At 40.1% G+C, this 22,141-nt stretch overlaps 1 protein-coding gene across 4 annotated transcripts in view; it reads left to right on the forward strand.

Moving 5' to 3' along the window:
• mybpc2b (myosin binding protein Cb) overlaps positions 1–22,141 on the forward strand; it is a 57,938-nt gene that overhangs the window by 15,666 nt on the left and 20,131 nt on the right. The window contains exons 2-13 of one of the 4 annotated variants that reach the window (XM_036580839.1): positions 6,615–6,626; positions 7,171–7,197; positions 8,310–8,336; positions 11,925–11,984; positions 14,191–14,339; positions 16,209–16,326; positions 17,091–17,139; positions 18,635–18,694; positions 19,710–19,879; positions 20,340–20,472; positions 21,532–21,656; positions 21,947–22,052. In XM_036580839.1, coding sequence (XP_036436732.1) covers positions 6,615–6,626; positions 7,171–7,197; positions 8,310–8,336; positions 11,925–11,984; positions 14,191–14,339; positions 16,209–16,326; positions 17,091–17,139; positions 18,635–18,694; positions 19,710–19,879; positions 20,340–20,472; positions 21,532–21,656; positions 21,947–22,052 — 1,036 coding nt within the window. The remainder of the gene's footprint in view (positions 1–6,614; positions 6,627–7,170; positions 7,198–8,309; positions 8,337–11,924; positions 11,985–14,190; positions 14,340–16,208; positions 16,327–17,090; positions 17,140–18,634; positions 18,695–19,709; positions 19,880–20,339; positions 20,473–21,531; positions 21,657–21,946; positions 22,053–22,141) is intronic. The other 3 variants (XM_036580848.1, XM_036580856.1, XM_036580863.1) reach the window with 3 other exon arrangements.

Raw genomic sequence — 22,141 nt, forward strand, 5'->3', positions numbered from 1 at the left:
ACTTATCTAGAACTTTCAGAAGGACTAGCCTGACTTTTTTCCTTCTATCCATTGTAAATTAAAGCATGATTGGTTGATTCCTAATCATGTTGGTAGTTAATCTAATGTGTAAGGCCTTCAGTCCAGCTCCTGAAGTCCTAACTAATGGGAGAGCAGCTTGGCTGTATCTACCTAGATACCACAGAGAGAACAGTCCTGACTGGACAATTTTGTATTCAAGAATTCATTCCTTTTGATTCCAACTCAAACGTATCTATGGGATAAGAGTATTGCTGCAACACTCGCAGAGGTTAAATGTTAAAAATATTTATAAAATAATGTTGTAATCTTGTTTCCCAGAACTCCTTAGGCCTTCTCTGAAGTTTGAGAAGGCTTTGAGAGTTCCCCTCAGAAATTTATATTATACAATAAACCATAACTCACTGTAAAGGTTTAGTTTATCATAAATCAACTCTGTGTTAATGTTTGGGCTATATTTATCTTCAACTCACAGCTGTTCCATTTGCTTCACGCAGACAAATGTAGATAAAAAGCTGGACGCCTCAAACTGGTGAAGGGCAGTTTCTGAGTAGTGTGTTAGTTCCTGAGGGACTTAAGTGTATTATTTCATTTATATATAAGTGTTTTATGGGGTTCTTGCTGTTTGTCAGCGCTTTATCAGGTCATTCCTGGTGTGATATCAGAGAGGTTATTGGACACTTGGACTGTGCGGTCACTCTGATCCTCAGGAGGCCAGTCTTGACCGGCCACGACTGCATGCTTTAGCTTAATTAGCCTAACACCACCGGGTAATACAAATAGCACCCAGCCAAACAAAGTAAAGTCACCCTAGAACAGCTAAACACCCCAGCAGCATCCAAACCATCTCACTCCTCGGCCAAAGCAGCTCATTCTCACTCAACCTGGATAACCTTCAACCCTTAAAGTAGCTCTAAATGAGCAGCACCAGCAATGGAAGTCTTCAGATAATTATACAGACAAATACAGCTGGATGATTATTGAGTCAGTGATTCTACAGTAGTTTACTGATACTTTGTTATGCTTTCAGGAAGCTACTGTAAAACACACAGCACATTTAGTTTTATAACCATAGCTATGTAATTTTATTAAATTACATGAGTTTATTTACTGTATAGGTTTCATTTAGATGTATTTACACTGCAAAAAATAATAATAATAGAAAAATACTACTAAGACATTTGATTTATATAGCACACTTTTCATGGCAACATCAACTGAAGTTGCTTTAGAGAAAAATAAAACAAAATTCCTAAAACAAAACATGTCTGAAAAGAAAAGTTTTAAGATTCAAAATCCATAAAAATTCTTAAGATTCTTTTTAAAAGATTCAGAGTTTCTAAAACAAAGCAAAATTAATTTATGAAAACAGGTCTAAAATGAAAAGTTTCAAAAAATAAGACTCAGAATTACTCAAAACAAAACAAAAAAAATTAAAAAGATTATTTTTAAAAAGAGATAAAGATCCAGAATTTCTTAGAGACTCAGGAAGCCCGTTCATACTCGTGGGCCCAGTACACTGGCACTAATTGTGTATTGGCATGCGAAATTATCTTAAATCTAGTCGATATATCTCATATATGTCATATTGAGATTTAAAATAATTTCATTTACCAAAATGCCATTTTTGCAGTGTAGTACATTACTGTATTGATTATTAAATAACCATTAGTTGAATGTTAAAGTTTTAAGAGGTTAAGCTTTAAAAGTGAACAAACGTACAGGCTGGGCAGGAAATGATGAGCAGCTCTCTAATGAAGATTTTGAATTGTTAAACTGGTCCAAAGTCTGCCCTGCGATGGGCTGGCGACCTGTCCAGGGTGTATCCTGCCTTCCACCCAAAGACAGCTGGGACAGCCCCCCCCACACTTCCCCGGTGACCCAGGAGGATAAGCGGTTTAAATGATGTGTGTGTGTGTCCAACTGCTCCAAAGTCAATAATTTAATAACATGCAGACAAAAATATGAATAAAAAGCACAGAAACACAATAAATCAGAAAAAACTAAAGTGGGACAAAAATAATCTCACAATAACGCGCTGTCACTTTATCCCCCACCATTAAAAAAGCCCATAAAGCATTATATTTCACACTGTAATTCATGATAATGTGACAGCAGTTTTCACACTGTGAGGAACATGGTGAACTCGAAGGCTGGAGGAGGAAAAGATTCCAGTCTTAAGGTCAGTCAGCCCTGCTGAGGGGTCAGGTTTCTCTCTCTCTCTCCGTGTCTGATGTGGTGTCGGGTTGAGGGATTAGGGCGTATGAGGATCGGTTTGCCGCTGAATCTGACAGAATGTGACTATATTTATACCCTCCAGCCTTTCATACGGAATACCCAGAGAGATGATGTCACCCTCAGATTCCTCAGAGCTCCTTTTTGTGAGAATCATTCATTCCCCTCTCCAGGCTCCGCCCACAGTTGTGCTCTTTTGTAGTGACTGTTGAAGTTGGGCAGGTTTAACAGAACACTGGTAAAAATCCCATTTAACCTAATGAGGTTTTCACTGGATAAACATCTGATACACTAAACCAAGACTTCTCCAGCTCCAACTGGTTCAGCATCGCTAGTTTGCTATATTAACCATCATAACCTACACTGCTAGTTACTGTGGTATGAAATGGATTCACATTTTCCCTGTCGTACTGCCAGATACAAGGGCGTAACTTTGGGCTGTACGTTGAAGGGGTTGAACGGGTCCTTAATAGTTGATTGGGACACCAAAAAGTAATAAAATGGAAAATAATACTGTAACTAATCGTCCAAAGTGATTGTGCAGCTAAAGCACTTCTCAGGTGGTTTCTAGGTTGTTGCTAACTGGTTGCTATGGTATCCCAAGTGGTTGTTAGAGTGTTGGTAGGTGGTTTCTATAATACCCCAGCTGCTTGTCAGGGCTGTGGTGTTCTGTGTGGTTGCTAAGGTGTTGGTAGGTGGTTGCGGTGGTGTCTCAGGTGGTTGTTAGGGTGGTGCTAGCTGGTTGGCACTGTTGGGGTACAGGAGGTCATGTAGCCACACGAAAGAAAATGCAACAGCTTGTAAAAAGCTTTTAGAGATATACAAAAACATAACTATCTAATCTCACCACAGGAATTCCAACCTGAAAATGCAGTAGTTGTAATGCGGCAAAAGAAAAAAAACTCTTCTCAAGTCATAAAGACGGTAGCAGTGGTCATAAATCCAACCATGGTCAGTTATTTCTACTGGGTTTGATAGTGACAAGGCTCAAACATCATGCACATGGTCTCACATGAAGCATCTCTGGTGATGTAAGAAGATGGTGCAGCGCCATAAATGAACCCTGTCACACCTCCGTCTTGCTGTTACTCGTCTCACAAAACATTTGTTTTTTGGTATTAGACGCATTGTAGCTTGTTAAAAATGGACACAGAAACCATGTTGAAGATGAATGACAGGACAGGCAATGTTATATTGTGATCTATTTTTTCTCCGTTTACTCTCATTCACTCACTCAGAGCCTCTGGTCTCCGCCCTCACACCCTGTAATGCCTTTTAGACTGAGGATTTCCGTCTCCCCCTGGGGGAGGGTCTCTGGTTAAGCCCCCAGACAGGGGATACAGCTGTGCAAGCCCTCAGCAACTGATGTCATTCTGTTGACAACAGAGTGATCAATGATCTCACTTGCAGATACGTCTGCTCTGTCCTCACCGTCCTCACTGTCCTCGCATTTACAGAGGGAGGAGCCAAGACACGAGAGACGCAAAGTAAAGGAAACGTCTCCTGTCTCACGTCTGCGAGACTGTCAAGCACAAACGAGACGTGTCTTTTCATGACAGGCGCATCGTGTTACTGCAGGGAGACACACACGAGTGTTGGACAGTTTGGAATCATGTGTCACTCAAAATTGCTGTTATTTTATTTAATAATAACTTCATAGTGACAGAATCACTGTAAGGTTGACACCACAGAGGAAATGTAACGGGACAGGACGAGTCAGACATGTGTGGCCTGTAAAAACTGAAGAGGCTTTACTAGTTTGAGGGAGTTGAAGTCGAGTCAAGTCAAAATTTATTTAAACAGTGCTTTTTACAACCGGTGTTGTCACAAAGCAGCTTTACAAGGAAATGAGCATTAAAAAGAAAAGAAATCCGGGTCCAAGCCCCCACGAGCGTCGCCAGTGGCGACAGTGGCAAGTAAAAACTCCCTAACAGCAAGAGGAAGAAACCTTGTGAGGAACCAAGACTCAAAAGGGGAACCCATCCTCCTCTGGACCACACCGGATAGCAAACAGCATTAATATAAAATATTATAATACAAAACGGGGAAAACCAGGCGGAGCAATGGTTAATTAGATAGTTTGAGTTTCTGCAGCAGCAGCATCAGATAGGTCAGTTCATGCAGGTGAGGTTTGCACAGCGTTGTACAGCGAGAAGCTCAATGGTGGTCAAAATGGTCTGGAAGGCTGAAACGGTCCAGAAGGCTGGCAAGCAGTGGCACTCGATCAAGGTAGAAGAAGCAACAGCATCAGATGCACAGGATGGAACAGCGTTTTAAAGTGATCGTCACGAAACAGGCCAAGGTCTAATCCGAAACAATCCAAAACACAGAAAAACATCAGCATAACAAAGTCCAAGGGATCAGACAGAAAGGCAGAATTGAAATAAACAGGCAAATGGTCAACAAACGGAAAAACAAACTGGAACTCAACATGAAAGGCTCAGCAGCTCTGTGACAGCAGCAATACCTCACAAATACACTGAACTAAAGCCCAGGCTTATAAACCTAACTAAACAGATCACCACACAGAACAGGCAGGGATAATCAATAGTCAGGCGAGGCTGATCTCAGATAGGTTGTGTGTTGTGGAGTCACGTGATCATCCAAGGAATTCTGAGAGTCCTTGCTGGAGGGATGTGTGACAGGTAATTTGTTTTATTCAATCATTCAGGTCTGTTGGGAACACCCAAAAGTTATTACATCACGAATAATATACTGTAACTAGAAAAGTGCATTTCCTGAAGAAAGATTTTGGGTGGTTGCTAGGGTGTTGCTAGGTGATAAATAATAGAATAATACAGTAACTAAAAAAAGTGCATTTCCTGACAAAAATGCAGATTGCGCAGCTCAATAATTCCCAGGCGGTTGCTAGGATATTGCCAAAAGATTACTATGGTGTTAGGGGTGTCACAATGGTCACCACCACAGAGATCAAGAGTCAACAGCAGGTTTATTAATCTAACCTCAAAATCAGGTACAGGTCGAAAGCAGGTAAGCAGGCAGGTGATCAAGGTAAACAATCCAAAAAAGGCACAAACCAACACTCATAAGCCAGAAACCAGAGCAGAAAGTCATAACCAGAAATGAGAAACACAGTCAGAACTGTGTGACACGACCGAATCGAGACTTCACAGAGAACTGGATGAAACGTGCCTTATGTACACAAAATGGCAGACAACAGGGAGTAAACATGTCTAGTATTCTGGTGAGAGTGACCCCTGTGGGCGAGAAGGGGAACCATCCTGCTCGCTAAATGCTAACAATGGTGTCCCCACTGGCCTCTAAAGTGTTGCTATGTGGTTTCTATAAATACCCCTGGTGGTTGCTAAGCCATTGCTGTATGTGGTTGCTAAGGTGTTGCTAGATGATTGCTATGAAGTTCCAAGTGGCTACTAGGGTATTGCTAGCTGGTTGCTACATTAGGCAAAGTGGTGTCCAGAGTGGTGCTAGATGGTTGCTATGGTAAGCAAATTGGTTTCTAGGGTGTTGCTAGGTGGTTGCTATGGTATCCCTTCCTAGATAGCAAGCATATACTGTCCTAGATAGCAAGCATATACTGGTATGCTGGCTGGACAAGGTCAGCATCCCGCTGGCTGTTTGCTACTGCTGGTCCATCCTCGGACCACCCAGATTACTGTCCTGCATACAAGCTAGTTTTTCAGTCTCCCCAAACAGATTTTAAATGCACACAGACTTTTATTTTGGAAAATGATTTTATAGAAAATGTTGCTGACGCTGTGCTAAATTAAAATTATTTACAAATTTACAAAGTGTAACTAAATAAAGCAAGGAAGGAAAAATCAATAAGCTGGACTGTGAGTGGAAAATGCGATGATAAGTAGAATTTTGTCTAATATTACGCTTAACCGCAGGTGGGCCACCCAGAAAACATTGAGCAAAACTCCATTGGACCGCTAGCTTTGCCATCAGCGGCCCGGCAGTGGACCACTGTCCTCTTGCTATCAGGGATGTGGTTGCTAATGTGCCTGTTTTGCTGCAGTTTTGCTGTATTTTAATGGCCAGTTTAGGTTCTAGCAGATGTTAATTAAAAAGGAAATAAAAACATAGCCATTCTCTGGCCCATGGGTTTGTTTAGATATTTTAAAATGGTCCTTTTAGTGGTTGAGTTTGACACCCTGGTTTAAAGAGATGAGATGACCCCTTCATCGCAAAGCGCAGAACAGACAGGCGGTGTACTGTGTGTTACAGTATGAGAAGGACTGAGTTCAGTTATGAACTTCACTGAGAGGCCTGAAGCAGCTGACCCCCTGACCCCAGCACAGCCTTACGCACCCTGCTTAACCATTTGACCTATTAACCTTTACTGACCCTTCCTGTTTTCTGCTTTCATTCTTTCGCAGTGGCTGCAGAGGGTAAGTGCATGTATTCACAACTAATAGACGATTCACCATTAATAATAAGGTTCAATGCACAGTTGCAGACATTTGACAAATTTGATCTACTGTTGATTTTCTAACTGTAAATAAGTTACACATCCTCTACAGACAGCGCAGTGTGTGTGTGTGTGTGTGTGTGTGTGTGTGTGTGTTTATATACTGAATTTAACTTACTGGGGGAAAAATAAACAAAATATGTGTTGTAACTTTTGCATAGATCATGTTTTTATTGTTGTTTTTCTCCCAATGTGTTAAATTCAGTAAATAAACAGTAACTGTGTATTAAAATGTTCAGAAGTGAGTCTCTGTAGAGGACATGTTACTTATTTACAGGGACACCCAAACTTTTGCATACAGCTGTACATCTGTACATAATCTATTATGAAAATGGTTATGTGCATATCTGTACATTATCTGTTATGAATGTTTATATGTATATCTGTACAGTATCTGTTATTAATGTGATTATATGTATATACCTGTACACACTCATTAATTTTTGTTTTTTATCAATCTACAGGCAAGGCCCCGCCCCCTGAGGCAAATGGTAAGCATACTGCATGAATGGATAAGTTAATCACCTGTTTTTTTTGGTGTTTGTTGGTCTCAGTTGTTGTTTCTTGGTGTCTGTTGTTGTTTTTCTTGGTGGTTTGTTAATGTTAGTTGTTTGATGTCAGTTGGTAGTGTTTGTTGGTGTCGATTATTTGTGTCATTTATTGGTGTCGGTTGGTGTTTATTGGTGTTTGTTGATGTTAGTTGTGTTGGTGTCTGTTTTTGGGTGCCATTGGTGTTTGTTGGTGTCAGTTGGGGATGGTGTTTGTTGGTGTTTATTGGTGTCAGTTTGTGTTGGTGTTTGTTGGTGTTTTTGGTGTCAGTTATCTGTGTTGGTTGGTGTCAGTTGTGTTGGTGTTTGTTGGTGTTGTTTGGTGTTTATTGGTGTCAGTTAGTATTTGTTTGTGTCAGTTGTGTTGGTGTTTATTGGTGTTGGTGGGTGTTTGTTGGTATTTGTCAGTGTCAGTTGTTTATTTCATTTTTTTTATTATTTTTTTCCAGCTATGTAGTCTTTTTCTAAATGTTGTGCTTTTATCATTGTACTGAGTTTGCCTCTGCAGCACATTGAGATTTCTACCTGAATTAAAGGAGCATTAGAAATAAAATGCATTATTATTTTAAATATTCTAAATACTTCAACTTTATAGATGATTTTACATGTTAAATAATAGTCCAGTGGGTGTGAACTGTAGAAATGGAGGTTGGAAGGCTGTTCAGTAACTCTGTGTTCAGTGAGAAGCTAAATTTGAACTTCATCACTCTAATGAAGGAGCTCAGTTGGTAAGATGGTCCGAGGTATGGGGTTCATCTGCAGGCTGCTTTAAGAGAAAACTGCTGTGCTGATGTTTACGTTGGTTCTGTGATGTAAATAACTGATAATGATGCAGGTGTTTCCTGTTTGAGGGGATCAGATTTTTGAATATTAATAGATCAGATTTTTCTGCTCTTACATGAGCTTAAGAGGTTCTAACTGTGAGTGACTGTAAAGTGTTCTGGACTCATTTTAATGAGCTCTTTTATATCAATGTTCTCCTTTTAAAAAATTACTGTGAAATTACTTAAATAACAACAATTAACAAATGAAATTAATTTAATTAATTTTTCAAGCCCCAACAGAAGCAGAACAGGAGCCGGGTGAGAGACAGACACTGCATGAGAGAGAGAGAGAGAGAGAGAGAGAGAGAGATTTAATATTGTTAAATGTTGGAATAGTTCAATGGAAAGCTAAATGTGTGTGTGTGTGTGTGTGTGTGTGTGTGTGTGCGTGCGTGTTTACATATATAAATGTATAAATATATATACATCATATATATATTTCTCTTTTCCTCCTCACCCCAAATGTAGATGATTTCTGATATGCTGTCATCTATAAATATGGACTGAACTACTGTGTTTAACTACACTGATGTACCTGACTGCATGTTTACAGTCACAGTGTATCATACAGAGTCAGAAACCATGTAAGTCTATTAGAAATTACTTATTTGCTAAAATGAAAGAATTCATTCTTGCTGTGTTTGTTGTAAACATGTCCACTCTCCTCCTAGAGTGGTGCTACAGTGGACTCTAGATTGAGATTTTCCAGTTTTAAGTCTAAAAGCCCTTCAGATAAGGTGTCTTGAAGGTGGAAGTAAGTTTTAAAAGTCTACTCGTGCTTTCAGGTCAGCAGGCTGTTTACATTTTTTTAAATAATTAACAATTTTAACAAAGACAAAAATGAGATCAGTTTTAAGCTGCACTGTCCCTTTAATTACACAGCAATGTTAATGTATGCAGTTAGCACTGTGCTAACTGGGGGGCATCAGCTTCCATTACTTGCTAGCAGCGTTAGCCTCAAGCTTGACTGCCAAACCTAAGTAAGCAAATTTCAGACACTGAAAGTCGCTGATCGGCTACATTTGGGGTGTCAACTACATTCGCTGAACTATTCCTGTCAGTGTGGTTTTGTTTTGGGTTTGTTTCCAGTCTCATGTTTCCAGACTGAGCAAGAGAGATGCTTTGTTGTCGTTTCTCTTGGTTTCTATTGGTTGAATGTGTTTACGCTGCCTGAGAGAAGATGAACTGCTGCTCTGTTGAAATCTAGAGCTGGGCATGAAAATCAGTTACGCTGCCTGTATTTCCTGTCATTCAGAACCAAATTTCAGCATTTAATTAGCAGCGCACTGATAGACTCTTTTCTGCTTTAAGCCACACCCACTTCCAGCACCCCTGACTCGTTTCTGCTTTAAACCACACCCACTTCCAACACCCCTGACTTGTTTCTGCCTTAAACCACACCCACTTCCAGCACCCCTAACTCGTTTCAGGTTTAAGTCACACCCACTTCCAGCACCCCTGACTCGTTTCAGGTTTAAGTCACACCCACTTCCAGCACCCCTGACTTGTTTCTGCCTTAAACCACACCCACTTCCAGCACCCCTGACTCGTTTCAGGTTTAAGTCACACCCACTTCCAGCACCCCTGACTTGTTTCAGGTTTAAGTCACACCCACTTCCAGCACCCCTGACTTGTTTCTGGTTTAAGTCACATCCACTTCCAGCACCCCTGACTTGTTTCTGCTTTAAGCTACACCCACTTTCAGCACCCCTGACTCGTTCCTGCTTTAAGCCACACCCACTTCCAGCACCCCTGACTTGTTTCTGCTTTAAGCCACACCCACTTCCATCACCCCAGTCTCATTTCTGCTTTAAGCCACACCCACCTCCAGCACCCCTGACTCGTTTCTGCTTTAAGCCACACCCACTACATGTACCCCGACTCATTTCTGCTTTAAGCCACACCCACTTACATGAAGGTACTGAAAAATATCGCTCAGGAATCGATACAGAAGTGAAGTATCGGTACTGGTATCAATATCAATTATTTATTATAAATCTTGAGTGATACTCAGCTCTGCTGAACCAATCACAGTGCTGATCCGCAGCCACAGAAATGACAGGGCTCTGACCAATCAGACAGTTTTGATAAGTCCGGGATGTAAGACAGCAGCGTCTCACTCTGCTCTCAGACAGCTTCTCCACACCTCCTCAATGTGTGTGTGTGAAATATTCATGTGGTTTGTGTTGCACTGAGTGGTTCTACCATCAAATCACGCCCTGCTGGAATGTTCTTCAGATCATCAGCTGTACTGACTGTGTTTCAGCTGTGTGAGAAACCCCTGTGACTCCATTCTGAGAGCTCAGTAAACCTCTTTATGCTCCTGGAGATAAAGGGTCACTCCAAACACCAGAGACTTCACTGAGAGTACTGTTGGGATGGGACTAGTTTTCCATGCGGAGGTGAAGTAATATAAATATTGCTGGTGTTCTTCAGTGATTTCAGTCTCAACCAAATCTAACGTCTCAGTCACTTTTCCTGATTTTACCTGCAGTAAAACAAGCTGTAGAAATACACGCACACACACACACCACACACACACACACACACACACACTTTCTAAGCCGCTTATCCTTCTGGGTCATGGGGGGAGCTGGAGCGTATCCCAGCAGTCATTGGACAGAAGGCGAACTGTAGAAATAAAAAAATAAATATTAGTCCTATTTTATAAAACAAAATGAAATACATAATCCCAGGCTGTGTTAATCCTGTGCTATAAAACTAACTGTAGAAATAATCCCAGGTGTTATTAATCCTGTGTCATAAAACTAACTGCAGATATAACTCCTGCTTATATTAATCCTGTGCTATATCATTTACCACAGAAATGATTATATTAGATTATATTAATTATATAGATTATATTAATCCTGATGATGTAGAAGATGTAGAAACAATCCTAGTTTATACTAATCACATGCTATAAAGTTATTTCTAGAAATAATCCCAGATTATGTTTAATCCTGTGTTATAAAACTAACTGTCGAAATAATCCCAGGTAGTTTTTAATCCTGTGTTATAAAACTAACTGTCGAAATAATCCCAGGTAGTTTTTAATCCTGTGTTATAAAACTGACTGTCAAAATAATCCCAGGTAGTTTTGAACTTATGTTTTTTGTTTTATAGCATGGGATGTTTGAATCACATTCTTTGTTAAAGGAGTTTTTATTGGTTGGAGGCACTCGAGGAAGTTTTTACTCGTACTCTGTGGCTCCAGTCAGGCCAGTATGTGCTTCAAAGTATTTAGATTAAAAGCCATCGTTCCTCTCCTGTAATGTGGGTTTGGAAACACAAGGTTTTTCAGGACAGACTCAACGTCTCACTGAATAAAAACATCTTTGGGCCAGTCAGACGACTGGAGGCGCCGATGTCTGTGGTGGGACATCAGCCTGTCTGCTCATGGTTATATTTAACGATGTGTGATGATGTTTTGGTGAATCGATCTACAGAAACGTTTGGAGATGTATTTGAATTGTTCTTCACTGTGTACCCCTACAATCTTAAAAAAAGATGGTACTTCAAGGGTTCTTTAGTAAAGACAGTGGTTCTATATAGAACCGTGAACACTCAAAGAACCCTTTGCATGATTAAATGATTCTTTGCATGGTGGAATGGTCCTTCAGACTGATGGAGAATGTGTGGAATATGGCTCTACATACCAAAAAGGGTTGACATTGTAACAGCAGAACGCTTTTTGAAAACGTCCTGTTGGAGGAGATCATGTCTGTGTGTGTGGTGTGTGTGTGTCTGTGTGTGTCTGTGTGTGTGGTGTGTGTGTGTGTGGTGTGTGTGAGGTGCTGTAAGTGATCATGTATGTTTTCTTACATGTGTATTGCGTGTTTACAGAGAAGACAGAGCTGACCGGTCTGTTTCTGGAGAAGCCAGAGAACACAGTGGCCATAGCAGGTATGACTGCACGACACTCAGTGCAGTGAGGACAGGTACGGTTACCTACAGCGCCAGTGAAAAGACTGAGACTGAGGGAGTGGGTGGGGGCGGTGTGGGGGTGGTCAGTCTATGAAACATGAGGCAGTAAATGTACAATAGATCTAGGGCCACACATTCAGACAATAAACAGGACAGTCACACACAGCAAATCACCAAAGATCTACCCATTAAAGGGGAGCTCCACCAATTTTTCAAAATCGCTGTGTAATTAAATGGTGAAGATGTAAATAGAGGGGTTCAGAGCGGTTCAGAGTGGTTCAGAGTGGTTCAGAGTGGTTCAGAGCGGTTCAGAGTGGTTCAGAGTGGTTTGGTGTGAAACATTCTGTTCTAGAGAATCTTACCCAGTCAGAGCTGTTCACAGTGGTGGTGATAGGAACCAGACGTCCACCTCTAAAAGCTCCCTGGTGTCTGAGATTGTTTTATTATCGCGTTTTAATAACATTTTTGGTCTAAAATGTATTTTAGTCCCTTTATATTAATTCATTCATGGTGGAAGGACACAAGAAGGGTGTTCTAAGGCAAAATAGTCCCCAAAAAAACAGTAGTTTTGTATTGTAATAACAACTTATTATTTCAGATGTTCCACTATTTTCCATCATCATCATTCCATATAAGCTCAGAAGACTCGTGTAGGTTCACTGGTGGTTCAGGATAGTAAATAAAATGTCTATATTTGTGTTGTAGTCATGGCGACCCCTGGTTCCTATCACCACCACTGTAAAGACATCTGAACCATTTCACACCAAACCACTCTGAATCTCTCTGTTTACATCTCACACACTGAATTATGGGGGAATTTGAAAGTTTTTTTTTCAAATTTGAAAACACAAAGTGTTCATTTTGTTTTTGCCATCTGTCGCTACAGAAACATATACAAAAATAGTGGGTTTAGTGGGGCATGATGATTGGTTGGTGGGACATTGCCCCAATCCATAACCCCCCTGACACTAAACTTGAACATCTAAGCAGCTTCAGCTGTTTTAATGTTCTTTCTTATCAAATCAGTGATCAGAACTGCATGATGTGATCAGAACATCATCAAAAGAATCAATGAAATGAACGTCACGCCCAATTATAGACTTTTCATTCATCTGCTGAACAAAGTGATCTGTTATTAACAGCCATCGCTGGAAAAACTTTATCCATAAATTTACTTCTGTTTTATTGTTGTTAGAAAAGCTAATTTAACATTGTAGCTTACACTGCTAGCTATAGTAGCATGGCTGAAGAGAGATCAGACATAGCCAGCTTTATTGTAATATCAAGGTTTTTAAGGATGAATATCTGATGGATAAGCTGAACAGAAAGTTCACTGGCTTCATCTGTGTTAGAATCCACTGAAAAATGATAAGCCACACAAACAGAATCACACAATAAATCATTTAAAATTAATAATATACTCTATATTTTTATTTTAATAAAAGCAGTGCTAACGAAAGAAAATATATATTTCCAAGAAAAAATTTAAATCAAGTAAAAAATATTAAATATTTTTCATTTTTTCTCACAGATTTCTGTAAGAATATTATATATTTCTGGACAATGTTTACATGTTTAAGTCATTTCATCTAGTGAGGTTGTTTTATTCTTATGGCAAAAAAAGCTTTTTATTTCAAGAAGCATGCTGTTAGTTTTGTTTGCTTCAATAAATAAATGCTTGAAATAATCAAACGTACTTGCCAACAGAAGAGAATTTCACTAAAGTGACTTAAAACAAGTAAAACATACCTTAAAATATACCTAAAAGTTTATAACATTATAATATGCTTATAAAACTATTAACGTAAGAAATATTAGACATGTTGACTACATTTAATTTTACTTACCAAGATATATTTTTTTGCAGTGTGTTAGTTTCATAGTGAATACTACAAGTAGTTAACAAACAATACAGCTTAAAAGGCCTTGTTTCCTTATTATTAGGTCCACTAAGAACATTTTTGTGTGATTTTATGTATCAAAAGAGTCATAAATCATTTCTGCAGAGTCATTTTCTAACCTGTCTTTCTTAGAATTAAACAGGCTGGTTTTGTTACTGTGCCTTAAAGACTGATGTATTGAAATGATCAAGAACATAGAATAACCGCTGTGTGTGTGTGTGTGTGTGCGTGTGTGTGTCTGTGTGTGTGTGTGTGTGTGTGTGTGTGTGTGTGTGTGTGTGTAGGTAAGGATGTGGTGTTTGTAGCAAAGGTGGACTCGTCCACTCTGGCTAGGAAGCCCACGATGAAGTGGCTGAAGGGGAAGTGGCTGGACCTCGGCAGTAAGGCGGGAAAACACCTGCAGTTTAAAGAAACGTACGACAGGAACACCAAGGTGAGCGATTTACTGTCTGCACAGGGTTCCTCAAACATCAGCTATTTAACCTTCAGCACTGACGTTTTCAGCAAAAATGTTCATCAGCCAAACTCAGAAAACTCCGCCGGCATTCATACTTACAAAAATGTCACATTCGCTCAGCTAAGCAGCGATTAGAGGGAGAAAAAAAGAGCCGGGGTCAGTCAGGAATGACGCGAAGACGCTAATGTTGGGCTCATTTTCTGGTTCTTTGCAGTGAGTCAGATCAGTCAGCTCAGCTCACAAAGAAGTGCCGACTGTTTCAGCTTTATTCTGTAGCAGTTTTTTTTTCTGCAAAAAATTAGCCAAGGTAGCAATATTATGTATGATTTCATTTCCAGTAGATCAGTAATCTACCTTCAAATTAACTAAAACAAAATGCATAAGTTTATTATTGTAGCGTGTTCAAGAAATGTTTTGTTTTGTCATGTTTGTTTTAGATTATCGTCGCTGTCCAAAAACAAAAAACAAAAAAAAACAAGTATCTTCAAAATAGTAACTTTACAGGGGAGGGCAAAAACACTCTTACCTTTCAATGTAAGTTAATGTAAAGAGATTTTATTCCAAGTGATTTTAGAGCATTTCTATTGGCCCATTCATCATGAAATTTTCACACAACGTAAAGGACAGCTGGTGTGTTGAAATGATATAGAAAAATAAAAATCGACAAAAATGGAGATGCATGGTTTTCTTTGGACAGTGATGTTATGTTCTCCAGCATTTATTGGTTCATTTTGCTGCGATTGGAGCAGGCGGGGCGAGGAACCCCCCCAGGGTGTGTACATGTGTGTGTGGAGAGGGAGAGAGACATGAGCTGAGTCAGAGAGAGTGAGCTTTTAGGAAAGCTTCGTTTGTGTACGGCGTGGCTGTGGCCAACAACAGCTGGAGAATAAAGCACCGTGTGAGAGCTGTGTCTCATTATATTAAAAATTGACGTTTGCTGAATTGCTAAACTGACGAGTAGTTTCGGTGGATGAATCTTGAGAGGCATCCATCAACCAGTCATTGACAAAGAAAGGCAGGTCAAACGTCAAAGATAAGTCAAAAGTTAGAACAGTTAGCGACGCATCACGGCTAAGGCTAACATGAAAACACAGCAAGAACAAAACCAAATTAATACAACAACCAGCATGTGTTGGGCATAACGAGGAGGCAGAGGTGGGATGCTTCAAACCAGCGATTCTGAAAGGGACAGACCAGCATAAAATCATGAAATCTACCTGTTTGTTTTGCCTTAATGTACAAAAACAGCTCTTCAGTCACAGCGTCACCTCAAAGAGCCGACACATCACTAAAAGACACTCGATCATGACTGAGTGTGACTGACGCTGCCTCATCTGTAACCCTGCCTGCCCTCTTTTTATGAAGTTTTATTAGCAGATTAGCTTGAGAAAACATACGTCATCAGATCTGCTCTGATATTAGCAAACCATGAAGACGCAGTAGCTGCACAAATCACTATAAATCAGGTAAACACACTCAGTGATTAACAGGTGAGATAAGACGTCAACCGAGTGGGGAAGAGTGCAAAATGTACACTTAAGTCCTACTGGGGTACATTTTAAGATTACATTAAAACGCTTACACATGCGCAGTGTGGATGGGACAGTGCCAGCTACTGGCGATTAAAGTAATGTGTTCTACACAAATGAGGCAGGAGACACGGACTGAGTGGCAGCAGTGACACTGACAGCATTCAAGGAAACAAATAGGAATTCATGAGCTTAAAAACTGAGGCTTAAAAACCGTTTCTTGCATTAGAATCAGACTGTGATCACCATGGCTACAATCACTGATTCAGCCTCGTCTTACTCTCAGTGTTACCCTCTCCGACTGCCTGTGTTCCAGGTGTACACGTATGAGATGAAGGTGGTGAAGGTGGTTCCAGGTGACGCTGGAGGGTACAGGTGTGAGGTCACAGCCAAAGACAAGTGTGACAGCTGCACCTTCGAGGTTTCAGTGGAAGGTGAGCAACGACACACAGAGACAGACATTACCAGAGTGATACCAACCAGAGCAGGAGACCTTCAGAAACAGGCCTAATCAGATCATCATTACTGTCACACAAACCTGTATTACAGTTACTTTTTCAACAGGTAACTTTTACTAACATACTGCTTTACAAAGGAACTCGTTTTATAATAGTTATGTTTAAAAACTCTTATCAAATAGTTAAGTTCACACAGTAAACATTTAATAAGCAGTTACTTTCACATAGTAAAGTTTTACTGAAGAGTTATTTTTACACAATGATCCTTCAGTTATTTTCAATACAGTAAACGTTTATTAAACAGTTGTTTTTATGTAGTAAACTTTTAATAAACAGTTACTTTTATATAGTAAACTTCTATTAAAGTTATTTTATATGGTACACTTTTAACAGACAGCTACTTTTATATAATAAAGTTACTTTTACATAGTAAACTTTTATTTAACAGGTATTTTTATATGGTTACATGTTTACTAAACAGTAACATTTATATGGTTATATTTTACTAAACAGTAACGTTTACATAGAACACTTTTACTAAACAGTTACTTGAAAAAGTTATTTTCATGCAGTAAACGTTCAATAAAGTTTCCTTTGCAGTAAAGTTTTTAATAAGCAGCTACTTTTACACAATAAATATTTCTTAGAAACATTTACACAGTAAACTTTATTACAGTTATTTTTACAGTAGGTTATTGTAATTGTGCTCTGCAAGTCTGAAGCTGTGTTTGTTCTTTTAGCTGCTGAACAAGAACAACATCAGGACATCCTCTCTGCCTTCAAACGAGCGTAAGTCTGTCTAAAAGTGTTACTGAAGGACTTTCTTTGGACATTTTTGATACCTTCTGAATAATATATGCTATTTGGACAAAAATATTGGGACACCCCTCCTAATTATTGAGTTCAGGTGTTTCAGCCACACCCATTACTAACAGGTGGATAAAATTAAGCTCATAGCCTTACAGTCTCCACAGACAAACACTGGCAGTAGAGAGTTGCACTGAAGAGCTCAGTGACTTTAAACATGGCTCTGTCACAGGATGCCTCCTCTGCCACAAGTCAGTCTGTGAAATTTCTGCCCTGCTAGATCTGCCCCGATAACTGTAAGTGCTATTATTGTGAAATGGAAGTGTCGAGGAGTAACAACAGCTCAGCCACGAAGAGGTAAACCACTCAAACTCACAGAGAGGGACCACCGAGTGCTGAAGAGCACAGAGTCTATCCTCTGTTGAATCATCACTACAGAGCTCCCAAACTGCCTCTGGAAGCAGCACCAGCAAAAGAACTGAGTGTCAAGAGCTTCATGAAATGGGTCTCCATGGCTGAACAGCTGCACACAAGCCTAAGATCAGAATGCACAATGCCAAGCTTTGGATGGAGTGGAGTGAAGGGCCTCCACTGGACTCTGGAGCAGAGGACCTGTATTCTCTGGAGTGACGAATCAGCTTCTCTATCTGTCAGTCTGATGGACGAGTCTGGGTTTGGCGAATGCCAGGAGAACGTTACCTGCCTGACTGCACTGTGCCAGCTGTAGAGTTTGGTGGAGGAGGGATGATGATATGGGGCTGTTTTTCAGGGGTTGGTCTAGAACCCTCAGTTCCAGTGAAGGGAAATCTTAATGCTTCAGCACCAAGACATTTTGGACAATTGTACACTTCCAACTTTGTGGAACAGTTTGGGGAAGAACCTTTCCTGTTCCAGCATGACTGAGCCCCAGTGACCAAAGCAGCTCCATAAAGGCCTGACTGGGTGAGTTTGGTGTGGAAGAACTTGAATGGGATTCATAAAAGCTCCTGTAGGTGTATTGTGTAGGTGTCCCAATACTTTTGTCCATATAGTGAATCTTCACTTGACTGATCATAGCTACATCGAACAATCATGAGTTTTAGATTGTTTAGGGAACAACCACCAAGGTATGTGTTTCTAATAAAATGACCAGTTAGTGGAAATACAATCCCAGTTCATGTTCAGTTCAACTCATTCAAAAGCACCCTGGTGTTCATTTTCGGTTTTTTATTATTTCTCTACCTTTAACGTCTCTCTTTCTCCCTTCTCTATCTGGCTCACCTGATCCCCATTTACCCACCACAATCCAGGTGTCAAAATAAAAGTCATTAATGTATGATCATTATTTTTAGGCCTGCTTTCAGAGTCACAAAACTAAAAAATATTATTCATATATTTACTGACCAAACTATATATTAATCATTTTACAGATCTGATGCATAAACAGCACGTTTAGCTGAGTGTTTGTAACATAACGACTGTGTGTGTGTGTTTACAGGGATGCGGGTGAGGATGAAGGAGAGTTGGACTTCAGTGCGCTGCTCAAAGCCACAAAAAAGTCAGTGTTCACTGCTTTAAGTCGATAGCTTAACTCTTAGGACTTTGCAGATTAATAATGAGAAGCCAACTTATTGTTCTTTGTTTTCTTCTTATTATTACTACTATTCTCCTCCTACAGCTTTTGAACTACAAATACAAATCATTGCAGGATTGTAGATTTTAAACCTGAACAGGTTTTCAACTGATTCAATTTATATGTACATATGACTATATGATCATACAGTGTTTGTTTAAACACTTTTTTCCATAGTAATGAATGGGGCAATGTTCAACATCCTGAAACAGAGTCACTCCGCTTATATAATATGTAAAGCTTATATATGTAACTCTTATTCCACCACAGTCAGTATTCAACACAAATGTTTCTGGACACTCCTCTATATCACCATGATACTAGTATGCTAGCAACACCTTAGCAACCACCTAAGACACCATAGCAACACCTTGGCAGCCACCTGGGATAACATGGTAATGGCACATCAGCACCAAAGCAACCACCTAGCATAGCACAGCAAATGCCTAGGAACACCTTAGCAACCACCTGGGATACAATAGCATGGCTGTGCAACAACACAGCAACCACATGGGTTAGCATATCATATTCTAGCAACACCTAATTGACCACCTGGGATGCCACAGCAATGCCCTAGCAATATCTTAGCAACCACCTGCGATAGTACAGCAATAGTCTTGCAACGCTTAAGCAATCACCTGGGATACCATAGTAACAGCCTATCAACATCTTAGAAATCACCTGGGACGTCAGGAAATAGCCTAGCAACATTTTAGCAACCACCACGGATACCATATCAATGGCCTAGCAACACCTAAGCAACGTCCTGGGATTGTGAACATCAGTGAACTGTGAGTCAGAAATAACTGAACTGAATGTAAGAAGAGGCATTTAGGAGAGCCAGACTGGCTACATCACTTACACTATTTCTCTGTAGAGTCCGACTCTTTCTCTCTTGTTCTGTTTAGTCATCACTCCTTTCTATATCTGTGCGTGACAGAAAGAAGAGACCAGAGCCACAGATCGACGAGAAGGATGTTTGGGAGCTCCTGAAGAACGCCCACCCGAGCGAGTACGAGAAAATCGCCTTCAAATACGGCATCACTGACCTGAGGGGCATGCTCAAACGCCTGAAGAAGATGAAGGCGGTGGAGCCGAAAGTCAGCGAAGGTGAGAGAGAGAGAGAGAGAGAGAGAGAGAGAGAGAGAGAGAGAGAGAGAGAGAGAAAGAGAGGGAGAGAGAGAGAGAGAGAATGAGCCCTAATGTTAAGCACTAATTAAATCAATCTGTCAACTGCAATTATTGAAATATTAAAATCAAAATCAGGTCCTCCTGAAACCTGAACATTAGAATTGAATAGAGTGGATCTAACTGGGTGAGAAGAAATGTGAACTTTTGAAATAAATACTTTAAATCCAACTGAGGAGAATTTTTAACTTTAGAATTAACTGAAGTTAATCTGAGTTATACCGCGACCCTATCTGGGTTGAGCGGTTGTAGATCATGATGATGATGATGATGATGATGATGATGATGATGATGAGTTAAACTGAGGGTAAATTTTAATTTTAGATTTGAACAGAGTGTATATCTTATCAGAATCTGAATGATTGACTGTGTGCATGTGCAGCCTTCCTGAGGCGTCTGGAGTCGGCCTACTCCGTGGAGAAGGGGAAGAAGATCGTTCTGTCTGTGGAGGTGGTGGACCCCAATGTTGAGGTCAAATGGCTGAAGAACGGCCAGGAGATCAAAACATCTGCAAAGTAAAATACAAACACATACCCTGATCAGGCATTGCATTATGACCACCTCCTTGCAACACTGAGACCAGTGCAACACACACTAACACACCACCACCACGTCAGTGTTACTGCAGTGCTGAGAATGATCCACCACCCAAATAGTACCTGCTCTGTGAGGGTCCATGGAGGTCCTGACCACTGAAGAACAGGGTAAAAGGGGGCTAACAAAGTATCAGAGAAACAGATGGACTACAGTCTGTAACTGTAGAACTACAAAGTGCACCTATATAGTAAGTGGAGCTGATAAAATGGACAATGAGCGTAGAAACAAGGAGGTGGTCAGAATGTTATGCCTGATTGGTGTATACAGTGAATGTGTTTTGTAGACACCCTTCAAGTGAAGTGTTACTCATCTGACTCATTTTTTACTGTAATCATTCTGACTAAATTACTGCCACTGCCGTTTTCACTGCAGGTTTGGTTAGGTTTTCCTTTACTTGATGGAGAAAGTGACCCCCTCAGAGCCGATTTTAGCATTGATTGGTTGAGAAATCTGTCCGTCATTACTTTCACACATTGTAAAGCAGTGGTTGAAAAGGGGAGGGCCTAAGGTGTCAACAGTCCAATAAAGGCCTTCAACTGTACGACTAGAAGTAAATTACACAACTGATGAGATCTATGTACTCAGTTTAGACCTGATGATGGTGAGCTTAATGTAGTTATCTTTGCAAACAGTAGGGTGCGCAGTTTCACACATATAGTCAATAAGGAAAAACATTTAAGGCTGTCAAATGTACAGAAACTATAATGTATGAGTTACAATGTATATACATTAGTTTTGATACTTTTTCATTTTCGTTTTGTTAAACAGTGCTCAAGTTGCTTAAATGGACACTGGAATGTAAAATGTTACAGAAAAGATAAAGCTAAATCAAAAATTCGAACCTACTATATTTTCTGATTTTTAAACTTTCATGACTCATGATAAAATACTTGAAAATTTAGACTTGTTCCTGCTGTTTATCATCACTGCTGGGTTTTTCGTCTCTGTGAGACCTGATTGGCTGGTGTGTGTTGCAGGTATATAATGGAGTCCAATGGGAATATCCGTACTCTTACCATTAATAAGTGTACCCTGGCGGATGATGCAGCGTATGAGTGCGTGATCGGAAACGACAAGTGCTTCACTGAAGTTTTCGTCAAAGGTAAGACCACCACCTTCCTTGAGTCTGTCTGTATGAGTGTTGAGAGGAAACTACTCAATCCAAAATAAACCTGTTTTTTTTTCTAAAAAGGATTTTTAGTTACATTTAGTGACAGTGGTTAATAATTCATACAGTTTCATGCAGATCATACAGGTATAATGCTTCTGATTCGCACCTGAAACTGTAGCAAAACTCCAGTCCATTAAGCCTACAGTGTGGTGGAGTGCTGTTCATTTTGTGGTGCTTTCTTGACACAAAGATGTATTTATATGTGGGTTTGTTGTTTTCAGAGCCCCCAGTGACCATCACAAAGCTGCTGGATGATTATCATGTGGTGGTGGGAGAGAAAGTGGAGTTTGAGATTGAGGTTTCAGAGGAAGGAGCACACGTCATCTGGTTAGAAACACACACACACACACACACACACACACACACACACACACACACACATAAACATGCACTCTTATTGTTGACATTAGAAAGCA

Source organism: Colossoma macropomum, unplaced genomic scaffold (assembly GCF_904425465.1).
Source record: "Colossoma macropomum unplaced genomic scaffold, Colossoma_macropomum, whole genome shotgun sequence".
Taxonomy (NCBI): domain Eukaryota; kingdom Metazoa; phylum Chordata; class Actinopteri; order Characiformes; family Serrasalmidae; genus Colossoma; species Colossoma macropomum.